The 14,048-nt window shown below is 41.8% G+C and overlaps 1 protein-coding gene across 2 annotated transcripts in view; it reads right to left on the bottom strand.

Annotated features, from left to right (window-relative positions):
* nrg3a (neuregulin 3a) overlaps positions 1-13,639 on the bottom strand; it is a 365,695-nt gene extending 352,056 nt beyond the window's left edge. For both annotated transcript variants that reach the window (XM_083540457.1, XM_083540458.1), the window contains exon 1: positions 11,408-13,639. In XM_083540457.1, coding sequence (XP_083396583.1) covers positions 11,408-12,041 — 634 coding nt within the window. In that variant the 5' untranslated portion in view covers positions 12,042-13,639. The remainder of the gene's footprint in view (positions 1-11,407) is intronic.
* Between the last annotated feature and the right edge of the window lie 409 nt (positions 13,640-14,048).

Genomic DNA, 14,048 nt, shown 5'->3' with positions numbered 1-14,048 from the left:
GTACAGACAAGCCAAAGAGACGCATTATTCCTACTTCCTGTTGCTCGGTTGACTGAGGGAAGAAGAGCCCGAATGCTAATCCAATCTAAATGACAGTGTTTGATATATAATTAAAGCCACAGGCCTGAGGAAAGCGCAGAATCCAGCACTGTAATTTTAGATTAAGACACTGAATTACGGGTGAACGAGTGAGTCTGAGTATTGTGACGGAGTAAGTGTAATTTGCTAGATCGCTCCAACAGGTGCAAGAAAACTGCGGACGTTCAGATAAATAACACTTTTTTTTTTATTTGTGAGCTCTTCTTTTTCTCCTGAGAACTGAGTTTTCACAGAACTGAATTCCCAAACCATGGAATTATCCATCTACATCTACTTTACAACGTAATTCAATTAGCAGCACTGAAGCAAACATCACCAGAATTTCTGAACACAAATATTTTTCATTCCAAAACATATTCAATGTGTTTTCAGGGTTTTTTTTTTTTTTTTTCTTATCACAAACTCAAAATAGATAGAAGGCCCAGCAGGTTCACTCTGAACCCAGATGGCTGTATCTGAAAAAGTGACAGCTCACATGCTGACGGGCTCTCAATCCCACCTCTCAGCAGGAACACCCCACACACAGCCTTCAAACTCATCACATATAGACAGCATACAGCCTGTAGAGAGCGGGTTAGCTAAACCATTCATCAGCCTCACTCAGAGGTCAGCTTCTGTGTGTTTGTGTGTGCACATGTGTAGATGTGTCCTCTCGTTTTTTTTTAATCTGCCATTTGAGCTGTGAGGTCGCTGACCGGTCCGCTGTCACAGTGTGATGCCACGTTCTCGACTTGCCGTCCCCTCGTGGCAGATCTGCTGTGCCAATACAAAGACGGAGGAAGAGAAAGAAACTTATAGATTTGTTACCAAATATAGCGTGCTTATGATCGTGAACATGATGGCTCTCTATTATAGGTAAGTGCTGTTGAATGCTTGATTCTGATAGGCTGTAATATTCTTGAATGGCTCGATCAATGAATGGCTTCGACAGACATATCGTTTATTCATCAAATCCTGTTGTTTAACAAAAAAGACTGCTGCATTTCGATTGTGCATGTCGACTTTCCAAACCCGAAAATCACTGTGATGAGGATTTTGACTGACCTACACAACAGCCAGTAGCAGCAGAGATCAGAAGCTTTGGGGTATAGCTATATATGGGGAATTGTGAGGAGTATAATTAGCAGTGCGGGCCATGCATTTCATATTTTAATGTCATTATGATGGCATAGCTATAGAAACCATCAATATTATATAGGAACATGGACAGATATCTAATACAGTGAGAATAAATGGCATTTCTAAAGCAAGAAACCCAATTATCACAATACAACAAGTCTTCTTTCACTGTAGCCACAGCTGCACCTCCCACATACCTCATTGCTAGCAGAAGCATTGATATTAACCTCATAAAATAGCTCCAGGTTTTCTGTGCATGTGCATTACTTTTCTAATAACTTCTTGAAATGTCCACTTTGAAAATATCCCTATAAGTTAATCTGCAACCAAATCAATTTCTTCCCCTCTGTCAGTCATTGTGGAAACGGCTATTACTGTAAATTTGCACAATTTTATCTGAGCTTGTGCAGTTCACTACACATACGGTGTGAATAGGAGGTATAGGAGGTGAAAATGGCGATGTAATTGTATGCCTGCTAGATGGCCCTGGTGACACCAAAATCTGATTGGTTAAAGCAAAATCTTCAAACAACATGTATTTTATACTGCAGACACCTGCACTGTTAATTCTGAAGGCAGATCGTTTTGACCTTGGCAACATGTGATATGACGGCTGAAATCTGATTGGATAGAAATGGATACAGAAAAACACTCAGTTGTTCTGCTCCTAGAAGCAGTGCAACTGAGAGAAAAGCTCTGAAATGAAGAGAATAGACTGTTGGGAATAATTTAATACAAACTCATGGACAGAAAAAAAAATAATTAAACTGCAAGTCAGTGATTTTAAAAGTGTTTAGACCAGCAGAGAAGACCTTGCTGGCATGCTCGCGACTTTCATTTCCGACCGGCGACTCTCATTCAGATCGGCTCGTGAGCAACCGCGAGCTGCTCAAAACGCTAGTTTTAACATTAAAATCTCATTAAAATTGTCTAATAATTAAGTGTTATGGAGTGAAATAGTGTTATTTACTCATTTAAATCGATTTCGTATAGTGTTCTTTGGGTTTTTACTGGGTTGGAAGGGGCGTATCAAAAGGTCGCGAAAATTCGGAACCTGCGAGGGTTAGGGACCAAGACCGGTCGCGAGTTCCGAATTTTCACGACCTTTTTTCCGAGGTTCCGCTGTATAATGTTTATTCTAATGCTACCACTGTAGAGCAAGAGTTATCGCTTGGGGTGTCAATCATTCCTTTGGATTTCTTTGGTTATCGTTATTAAATTGAGATCGCCAAAATTTTCGTTTTCCCTGGTATCGTTTTTTATTTTTCCATCCATAATTCTAATAAAACAATCTATAAAATAATAATTATTATTCATCTCCAGGGCCCTTTAAAGCTTATATTGAGGATGTCGACAGGCACGGTTCATTTACTTCCACGTGAGTCAATAGCTTTCCCATTTTTAAAGACTAGGTGAACGAGTCGTTTTCAAAACACGATCCAATTTCAAAACCTGTCAAATTCGAGTGTTCCGAGAAGTGGATGGTGTTCGGAAAGGCGACTCTTGTGCTGCTTAACAGCTATGCAAAAGCCAGTAAAAAACACTCAAGCGAGAAATGGGGAAACAAACACTCCTGCTTATGTCCTTATCCAAAAAAAAACCCAAAAAACCAACGAGTGGCCGAGTTTCGAACCTGCTGTATTAACGCCGATCGTGAAACGGTCTGTTGGTTTAACGGTCACGAATATAAGAGTGACCATATGTCTTTTTAAAGCCGAATAAATTGAAAAGAATCGAAGAAAGTCTTGTTAAAATAAATGACACTATATAGTCTATGGCTTGGGTTTGCTTCTCAGAGATGGATGAGAGGATGAAGGAGTGCAGCACCTCCACCTGACGAGCGCTCAGAAAAATGCTACTCATCTCTAATCAAGGCTTGTTCATTAAATCTGATTCGCTGAGTGGCAGACGTCCAGAATCGCTCTCTCAGCTTTAGAGCTGCCCACCTTCATCCTTCCGATACATCCTTCTGTCTTTTCCTCGTCGTAGAAACTTAAAACAAAACCTTGGCTGAATCCTTGTGAAATTTTATGTAAGAATGTGTATGGCTTCGGATAACCGTCCATAAATCCAGTGACAGGAAGCGAACTCTTACAGCATGCTCAATCTGACTTCATAGCAGTAAGTGCTTGCTGTGGAAAAGGTTTTTTTTTTTGCTGTGGAAGAGTTCTTCCCTGGTGTGGGGAGGTTCGGCTGGTCATGAGGGTGTTTTTGCTTATTCTGGTAGTGGTTTTGTTTGTTATGGGGAAATTTTTGCTTTGTTATTAAGAAGGTTTGTTTGAGGTCCCCTGGTGGTCTAGTGGTTAAGATGCAGCGCTCCCACCGCTGCGACCCGGGTTCGATTCCCGGTCAGGGAACCATCCCCAGCCACTCTTAGTGCCGGTCCCAAGCCCGGATAAATTGGGGAGGGTTGCGTTAGGAAGGGCATCCAGCGTAAAACATGTGCCAAATCAAACGTGCGGAGGATCCGCTGTGGCGACCCCTAACGGGAGAAGCCGAAAAGAAAGTTTATTAAGAAGGTTTGTTTGTTTTGGAGGTGTTTTTCCCTGCTGTTTGCTTTTTCTGGGAGCTTTTTTTTTTTTGCTTGCTTTGGGGGAGTTTTTGCTTGCTGTGAAGGTGGTTTTGTTTGTGGGGAAGTTTGCCTGCTGTGATGAAGGTTTTGCTTCCAATTGAGGGTTTGTTTATTCTGGGGGTGTTTTTGCTTGCTGTGGGGAAGGTTTTGCTTGGTGTAATGGTGGTTTGCTTACTGTAGAGAAGTTTTTAGCTTGCAACGGGAAAGGGTTTGATAGTCGGGAGGTTTTTTCTCTTCTGGGGAGGGGTTTGCTTATTCTGGGGTTGTTTTTGCTTGCCACAGGTTATTTTTCCTGTTGTTGGGGTTATGATGTTATTGCAGGAGGTTTTGTTTGCTTTGAGCTTTTGTTTTCTGTGGTGGGTTACTTTTTTTGGGGTGTTTTTGCTTGTTTGGGGGGTGTTTTTGCTTCTATTGGTTACTCGTGTTAGTTCCAACAAGCCTTATTCACAATTGAGGAGTGTCATAACCTGAATCTATGGTGAGGGCTACAAAGAAAAGAACCACTGTTGCTATTCCAGACAAAACTAAAAAATTATTTGAAATTGATGTTAAAAATAATTTCTCTAGCATTTACACCAGCCATCTTTGGCCTGAATTTCTGTTACCCTTGTAGGTTGAGTGGAGTCTCGGTCACTTAGCTCTGTTTGGCTGAGTTCCAGTGGAGGTTTACAAACATTTTTTCTTAGTTTTTTTTAACATCATGTACAGTAAGTCAGCTGTTTTTCCAGTTGTTATATCATACTACACTTTTAGCCACAGTGGATCATCTGTCTCTATACTACTCTGTCCTCTACATCTGCCTCTTTCTTACCAACTACCTGCATGTCTTCTCTCACCACAGCCATAAACCTCCTCGTTGGCCTTCCTCTTTTCCTCCTTCCTGGTGGCTCCATCCTCAGCATTCTCCTACCGATATACCCAAATGTCCCTCATCTGCACATGTCCAAACCATCTCAATTGTGCCTCCCTCCCTTGGCTCCAAAACGTCCTACATGTGCTGTCCCTCTAATAAAATTTTTAATTCTGTCATTCACACACACATACTGTCTTACTCCTACTGACTTTCATTCCCCTTCTCTCCAGCGTGTACCTCCACCTCTCCAGGCTCTTCTCAACCTGCTCCCTACTTTCACCACAAATCGCAACCACAAACATCATAGTCCATGGAGACTCCTGACTGACCTCGTCCGTCAACCGGTCCATCACCACTGCAAACGGAGAAGGGCTCAGAGCCAATCCTTGATGCAGTCCAACCTCTACCTTCAACCAGTCATTCCTACTGCACCATAATACACTCAGCAATATGAAAATAAAATAGGCCTGGTGTCTGTTATTACTAGTACTAATGTGTGGATTTCCAAATCCATAAGAATTGACTGGAGACCTCCAGGATTACACGAAGGTTGGCATCTCGCACTTCAGCTTTATGTTTAACAAAAAGTAAAATGAAGGTCGGGTAATCGCGATATCAAGCAAAAGGCTGTGCATTTCTGATGCCAACGAAATATCTATTACAAAATGCGGTCTATAATGATCTTCGATATGATTGATTTCAATGCCTGATCGCTGTAACCGTAACAAAACCTGCTCTAATGAAGACAAAGCTTCATCCACTCCTGGTCGCCTTGGGCATGACAAATAAATTGCTCGTTGTTTTATTTTAAACAGCACATGCATCTTCTGTCCTTGCGTCTGTTTAACGGGGCCTGCCGTTAATTCGGGGCTCCCGAGAAACACATTTGTTACTTCACAAGCGCAAACAGGAGTGTTCCATTTATCAAAATTGCTGTTCAGATGCTGGAGTCGGATTTAACCGAACATAGAAAGGAGACTTCTACAGTTTCTAGAGTATGTCTGAACCAGCGTTTCTGGCATTACAGCACCTTTTACTGACCGCCAGGACTCATTAAATATATTAAAAGTCAACTGTACACGACAATAACAAGCTTTCATTATCACAGCTATTCTTTGAAAGAAGGACATTAGAAAGTAATTTGGTACTGTAGCAAGGAGGCTAAAATGAGGTTGGGGAAAAAAAAAAAAAAAGGAAAACCCACTCTAATCTTGCTGTATGAAAATTTCAATAAAAAAGGCAGCAGTTTTGAAGGTCCCCCGAGCTCCTCCTGAGCACTTTAGCACACTTTCACATACAAATCTTCATTAATTAAAACCGAATTCTTTATCAAAGTGCCTCTGACCAGAGGAAATGGCGCTAGCGCTAAGCCACTTTGTAACCTTTCATCGTTCCAACTTTGGGGAGCGCTGGGAAAACTCGCCGGGATTCTAGAGGAGAAGCGCGTTTTCGAGTGGCTGAGATGAGTCCTTCCTCAACAAGCATGAAAGCACCTTCTTTCATCTTGTATCCTTTCCTCAACACTGCGTCGAAAGGAATCAGACATTTTCCTCCATGCCCTCATCCCTCGCTCCCTCCCTCCCTCCCTCCAAGATAATTCGTCAGCTCCTGCCTTCGTCAATTATTCAAGTCATCCTCTACATATTGAATATGTTTCTCTTTCTCGTCATTAATATTTAAGGGTTTCTTCCCTCGCCGGGACATCTCATAAGGATAAATCAAGGTGACATTACAGTTTATAGAGATGATCTTGTCAGGAAAGAGTGCTTTAATAGAGCTGGAGTTTGGTTCTTTTTTCTTGCAAGAGACCCTAAAACAAACATGGGGGGGAAAAAAAAATTGTCAGTTTAAATACAAATTCTAGGTCATGAAAAGATGAGCAGAGAATAAATAACTAATCATGGGATGGTGGGGAGAGCTCTAAAGAGGCTATGGTTAATGGATAATGGTGAGGAGCTGACATTAAGGAATCCATAGAAAGAGGAGCCAATCATTCTCATCAAGCTTAGGTTATGAAACAAGAGAAAAATCGATGGTCATTAAGAAGCACTCATCTCTGAAAAGGAAGAGAGTGAGAGAGAGCGAGAGAGAGCGAGAGAGAGCGAGAGAGAAGAAAAAGAAGCATCAGCTGGATTCAGTCCAGCTCCACTTGTAAGGGTTGATATGTAACCAAATTCAATTTTATATTGTAGTTGATCATATCGGATAAATGATCTTATCAATGGAGTTCGGATTAAGTTCTTTCTTGAGGACACTGAACGAGTCAGGTCGGGTCACAACTTGGTCTGATTAATGTCTCTGAGCCTCGCCAGATAAGTCCATAGCGACTTCAAGGTGGCACGGAAGAGGAGAAACCATTAAACCATTATCTATATCGCAGAAAGTCAAGTCCAGCTATATTAAGAAGAACAAAAATGAAGTTCTAGATTCTGAACAAATTCTTATCAGCTCGACCCTCTTTTTTGACACATGAATATTTAAATTTATCACATACTAATCATACAATACATGCATAGGATACTTCATGTAGTAGTAGCTACAATAAAGACAAAAGTTTGTGGAAAACTGACAAGATTTGTATGTGCTTTTTGATCATCTTATTGCAAATTCTCTAGTATAATAACCCCCACTCTTCTCAAAAGATGTTTCACTAAATTTGGTGTGTACATTATCCAACTAGTGCTTGTTAATATGAACAGCAGCTATGATAAATCCTCTCCACTGCTTCTCTTTCTCTACCCATCCCGAGGCATCTCTAAGTTGCGCCAGCTCAAGTCGTGTCCCACCTCATGAAGATTGTGGACCTTTAGAGAAGTAGGCGACCCCGCAAACATCCCGAAGCATCAGTACCAATTGGATCCCACTTCATGTGGAGGTTGGACATTGGACCTCTTTGAGTGTTAAAGGCTCTGGCATGGAGAAGCTGGGGTTGGATCTATGATGATCTCATATGTCGAGCTATTCTATGAGTTGCTCAGTAGCTTCTAGTTCCATAATCTTAAATGACTGTATAAGACTGTAGAAAGGACATTACTTATAATCTTACATTCCAGTGCTTATGTTAGTTCTCACTCTCCAGTGTTCTGTATTGTTTAAAGATTTATAATCAGACTCTTGATATCACCCAAATGAGGATGGGTTCCCCTTCTGAGTCTGGTTCCTCTCAAGGTTTCTTCCTCGTAACATCTAAGGGAGTTTTCCTTGCCACAGTCACCACGGCTGCTCATCAGGGATAAATACATATTAACTCAAACTCTGTAAAGCTGCTTTGAGGCAATGTCTGTCATGAAAAGTGCTATAGAAATAAATTTTACTTGATTTTTTTGACACTTGTGTTAAAAGGGCATTAGTAAAGTCAAGTGCTCTATAGCTCAAGTCACTCATAATCTTCCACTAAAACCCATTCAAACCATATCTTCATCAAGTTGGCTTTGTGCACAGCTGCATTGTCACGTTGGAACCGTTCAACTAGTTCAACTGAAGGGAAATTTTTATTCTACTGCATCCAAAGATGTCCTATAAAATTGTGTGGAGAACAACCACATATGCCTGGAAAAGTCAATTTGGTGCAAGTATTATTATTTTGATTACGCAGATGTTGAAATCTTGAATCTGACTGGTAAGAAGGTTTCTGTTTTCTGGCACTACCATGATTCATGATTCCCACCACTATCATGGTTCATGGGTCAATAAACAGCAGTATGCGTTATTCATATGTCAAAACACACACACACACACACACACACACACACACAGTCAAAATTCATAAATACCCCATTTTCCCCATACGGTTTTCTGTTTGTGTTTTTCCCAAGTGGGAAATAAACCTAATATATAACACTAAGTATATTGATCGATTTCATAGTTATCAATTTAATGAATAACACTGAGCATATTAATAAAAAAAATTATAAAATAAAATAAAACGAGGAAAAAGGTGTTTGTTTTTTTGGCATGACCTTGAGTCCTGTTTGAAGTGCTTACAAAATAGCAATTTTATCTTCAGCTATCAGCGTGGGCGTTTACCAACGGGAATGCCGCCATTAATCAGGAAGAGCAATGTGTAAGCCTAGCCTCTTCTCGAGGATCCCTGTGGAACAAAATGGGCTGGCCGATGTGATGATGTATTTATACCGTGATATCAGCAGTACATTTATAATGGAGACAGATTGTTACTCACAACAGCGACTTGCTGAGTGGGCACATTCTTGTACAGCAATAGTTGTTCATGTACAAACTAAATTATGGTTCTTTAGCATAATTATATAATAGAGCAAGTTAGGCAAGATCTACGGTCTTAAACCTTGTTTATTTATGTGAGTTGGCAAAAACTGGCCACTAGGGGAAATATAAAAAAAAAAAATGGTTGGACCGCAAAGTTCACATATGTTACATATAAGATGTAACATAATGTAACATATAATGCAAACATCAAAGAAACCAATCATGTATTGCCGAGGACATGGGTATATACATGTCTAAATAAATTTTTTTTTACTTATTATTTATTATTATTTATTATTGTTTTTCACCTGAAAGAGTCTCAAGTAAGCATGACGGTATATTACAATCCTTGTTGGACCGCTGGAATTTTCCCCTACCTACCTCAGGAGTGACGGTAAATTAATCTGGATCAAAACACACACAGAGCAAAGTAATCTCGCAGAGTGCCAGTAAATCACACTCAGCCAGAGTGAGACACTCAGATCAAATATTTAAGACTGAACACCAAAAGAGATGCTTTTAGCTGCATCAGGAGAGTGATAACGTCCAAGCCTTAAGGTCTTTGTATCGTTATAATTGGGCGTTCACGTCCCACAGTTTTGCGTTAGCTTTATGCAAGAAGAGATGCTAACTAAAAAATGATTGATGTCAAACCCCTTTGTAGCACATCCAACAATCTAAATAAATGTGTGTGAGATTTGATGAGTGATGGTGTCTCATAAATACCCTGTGTTCCTGGGAATTCTTATCGCTGTCGCTGTAAGGCATCAGCAGCTTTTTTTTTTAAACCCAAAATTTTGTTCTTTAAATGAACAGAACAGGTAGTTGGCAAATCCTTTAAAATGAGGCCATTTGCATGATTGAACAACGACGGATGATGATGGTCCTTGCCAGCTTTACCAGATGCTCTTACATTATAAAATGGCAGGCTGTGATTTTTGTGGTTATAAGGGGGAAATGATGTGCTTGAGTGGTTACACGATCGGACGGTTTATGGAAGTCTCTAAAGATTTTGACAGAAACTGTTCAACAGAAAAACGTTAGTGTCGTGCTATAGCTCTGCAATGCTTCTGCATGTTCAGACCAAATTTAAAAGGCTTGTATGATAGTCATTTGGAAATGTAGGACTTTTAATTGACTCTGTATGTTTGATCAAGTTGGAATGACAGAAAAGGTCACTTCAAGAAAATAAAGGAAAAGAAAAAGAAAAAAAAAACAGGATACCCATCCAGTAGCTTAAGCAGGGATGTGACAGAAGTAATCGATCATCACAAAACTTGACCAATATGCTCATCCACAATCTTGTTATTAATCTAGGAGAGTTTGCAAGAACTGGCCACAGGGGGAAGTACTTGCAAATGCTGCTTGGACCCCAACAGACTGCTGCATGTGGGTAAATTGCATATAAATATGTTATCGGTCTGGCAACAATGTATATGATTAGTCCCCAAAGAATTTACAATAAACTGTGCAACTGGAACACTTTCAGCTCAGAAAGGCCAAAACACTCAAACGCACTGTAGCACTGCTGTCTGTGCAAGTATATAATCCTTGGTTACGATGTAATGAGTCTAAAACACAGTTCTTAAATCCAAAGTACCACCAGTCAAAATGCATATAACGTATTCATTCAGATCCAGATTATAGCTTACTGCATTATTCGCAACTGGTTTCTGATTGCTTCGTTTTAAAACGTCAGACTGTGATGACTTAGCAAGGCAGACAGGGGCCTGTTTTGAAGTGTACTGAGCCCGGTACACTCCTGATTTGTTGCTTTTATACCATTAAATCCAAAGATTGTAAAGATGTAAAGTCTTTTTATTTTGCCTAGATTTGAATATTGGAGGTTATAAATAAGTTAACCTACTTTGATATGTAAATATTCAAATCAAGGCCATCTTTACAGAATGCAACATCAAGTATTAAAGCCAAATGAGGCCAAATGTCTACATTTGGATCAGATACATTTGGATTAACTGCAATCCTTGTTCCCAGTTTACACTGGAAAAGGAACTGTGGAAATGTTTGCATTAGTTTTTTCAATTTCTTAAGTAAACTTTTCACTATCAACCTCCTATTTGTTACACATGTAACTGGGGGCAGAAGATTGAAATGAAAACAATGAAAACTATATTATCTATGAAGTTATGGAGCAGTTGTAGCTCAGTGGTAAAGGCTCTGGGCTATTAACCTGCAAGAATTAGAAACCAAACAATGTAAAGCTTTTAAATTTAGGCCCTTGAACCTTTCTGGCTCCAGCAAAACTTACCTGGCATGTACTTTGTGACAGGATTTTGAGCTGTGAAATCCTTGGACCACACAGCACAGTAAAATAAAGTGTATATTTCTTAATAGCTAAAAACTTCGGTACTGGAAATCATAGTTCGAAATGAATACATTGGAACTGACATTCCATCATGCAGCCAAATATAAATTGGATCTTAAAGATAAAGAATCATTCAACCAAATTTAACACAGACAAAACAAACCTGACTACACCAAAAATAAAGCAGGAACATTTCGGCGATCACAGGACTCACGTGTCTTGCGGCTGATGTGGGTCTGAGCTGGATTGTTGACTGGCCTCTCTGTGGTTGAATGCTCATGGGTTGAGTCATTAAGTACGGTTGGTTTGGTTGAAGATGGGCTGGAGGTGGATGTCTGTACAGGGGAGGCAGTGCCAAAGGCTGTAGTGGTTGTGGTCTTCTGGGTCACTTGGCTTCCAGAAGAACCTCCATCCCTTGGGTTGACATTTGGAGGTGCTGCTGTTCGAGTTTTGCCCCTCACTGCTGTGGTGATAGTGGAGATGGTCGAGGATACAGTGGTGGTAGTTGTGGAGGAAGTGGTGCTGTCTGGGCCCTTGGGCAGAGCACTTGGCTTGGCTAGGGAAAAGGGATCCTGGCCAATACCCTTAGCACCCACAAGGTCTGTTGGTACATAGTCCTGCACAGATCCCACAACAATCCATTTGAGCAGCATGAGGCTAAGGCCGAGACCCACAAAGCCAATCAGGAGGGGAACTACACACAGCCAAGTCTGCTGTCTTGGCCAAAAGGCGCACCTTAAAGCTCCAGCACGCTCTCCACCTTGACGTCCCCCAGAAGCCCCACCAACTTCTGGCTCCTCCAGGATCACCACCCCTGAGGTGGTTACAGCTCCAGAAGTCTCACTCATCCTGCCCTGGGTTTAGAGAGGGTTAACCCCAGGGTCTGGCACTCAGCAGACACAAGAGGATCAGACAAGGGTGGCTCATAGCGTTGAACATCAGGGTATAAAAAAAAAAAAAAAAAAAAAGAAGAAATCCGAGCAGAACACACACTCAAATGCAAATACTCACCGACATCATACAACCATCACTCCTTAAAGCACAGACACTCAATGCTGCTAATGCAATCACGCACACTCAAGCTCACACACACAGACACCCATTAGAATTCCAGAGGTCAAAAAAAAAAAAAACAGGGCTCGCAGAATCCAATGTGGGATGATCCTTTTAGTCCTGTTCCAGAAGCAGGTGAAAAGTAGACAGGCGGAAATAGGATTCAGATTCCAAGGACAAACCGACTAGGCATAGGAAAAAGGGGAGACACTGAACGGTGGGGTGGAGCGAAAAGGGAGGAATGCAGAGAGAGCAGATGCGACTGTGAGGAGGCGCTCGGCAGAGCCCGGTGCAGCAGCACACTCTTGCGTTACCACTCCTCAAATCAAGTCTCTCAGCTCAGGCACCCAATCTGACCTGTCAAACGCCAATCCCTCAATTTTATGGTTTCTTAGATGTTCCTAAGAGGGACGGCCAGCTTCCAGAGGGGTTTACCGCTTTTCTGTTGTTTCTCCTAGCTTGGCCACAGTCTTGTTCTGTGACTCCTGTTAGGCTCTCGTTAGCACTCACTGGCTTCGCATATCCCATAGATTCAGTCCCTCTAGCAAACAGCCATGATTCCCAGCATCCCCTCCTAGGGCTGAACCTCCCGCAGATACCATCTGCATGTAAGTAGAAAACAACCGAAATCTGTTCCACGCGCTGGAGCCAAACAACAAATTCAGCAGCTACAGAACAAGCAGGAGAAGACTGCAAAGCCAGTAAAGGTCAGCATTTAGTGTGCAATCAAATCCACAGGGAGGATAAATCCGTTTCTCCTGCTTGAGCAGCATCCGAGCCGTGTCCCGCCGCTGTTCATGCAGCACGGACTGAACGAGCGCACGCTCGGTCCTCCGCTACATTCCGCCACTGAGAAAAAGAGGGAGAGACAGAGGTAGGGAGGGAGGGATGGAGGGAGGGAGAACGCAGCATGAGGGAGCGAAAGAAGCAGGAAGGGGGAAGGGAGGGTGCTAGAAACAGACAGTAAAGAGAGAATGAGAACGACAGAGACAGAGAGGGAGGAGAGGAAAAAAATTAAACCTGAGCTCAGGTATTCCTCACGTTCTTTTTATCCAACAATGGCATCCAGGTCCGAATGCAAGGCTTTGTAATTATTTGTTTGTTTGTCTTTTTCTGTCCCAGGACTGAGATGGTGTCATCGCAAACGGACGCAGCTCTCCCTGTCTGGCATGCAGCAGCTGCTGCTGATGCTGCTGATGCCGAGAGCGGGAGAGAAGCAGAGGAGGACCGGAGAAAGCGCACGAGAGAGAGAGGGAGAGAGAGAGAGAGAGAGGCAGGGCTACAACTGCTCCTCCCTATAAAAAAGAAAGAGAGAGAGAGAGAGAGAAGATTGATGGAGAATACACAGAAGGAAACAGTGAGGAATGAAGATAAGGAGCACAGAGAGCGAGAGAGAGAGAGAGAGAGAGAGAGAGAGAGAGAGAGAGAGAGAGAGAGAGAGAGAGAGAGATGGAGAGAGGGGACAGATCCATGCAAGTGCACTGCAGTTTTAACAGTCCAAGTGATTGCTGAGTGATGTAAACAGCCTGGATCCGAGCCTCTTCCTTGTCAGACCTGTCATTTACTTACACCACCCCTCACATTGCTTCTACATGAGGAAGATGAGGGATCCACAGAGGGACTAGGATTGGAACAGATTATTGGTAGGAGATAAATTGATGTTAGGATGAGGATACAGTAAAACTAGAGGATCAGGAAGATCAGTACACAGTTAATGTCTAGAGCTTGTCTTTTGCTAGCAGTGGTGGACAGTAACAAAGTAAATTTAATACGTTTCTGTACATAAGTAGTTTTTTCCACAT

Source organism: Silurus aristotelis, assembly GCF_946808225.1.
Source record: "Silurus aristotelis genome assembly, chromosome: 4".
In the NCBI taxonomy this organism is placed as follows: domain Eukaryota; kingdom Metazoa; phylum Chordata; class Actinopteri; order Siluriformes; family Siluridae; genus Silurus; species Silurus aristotelis.
This window is presented reverse-complemented; position numbering and strand designations above follow the sequence as displayed.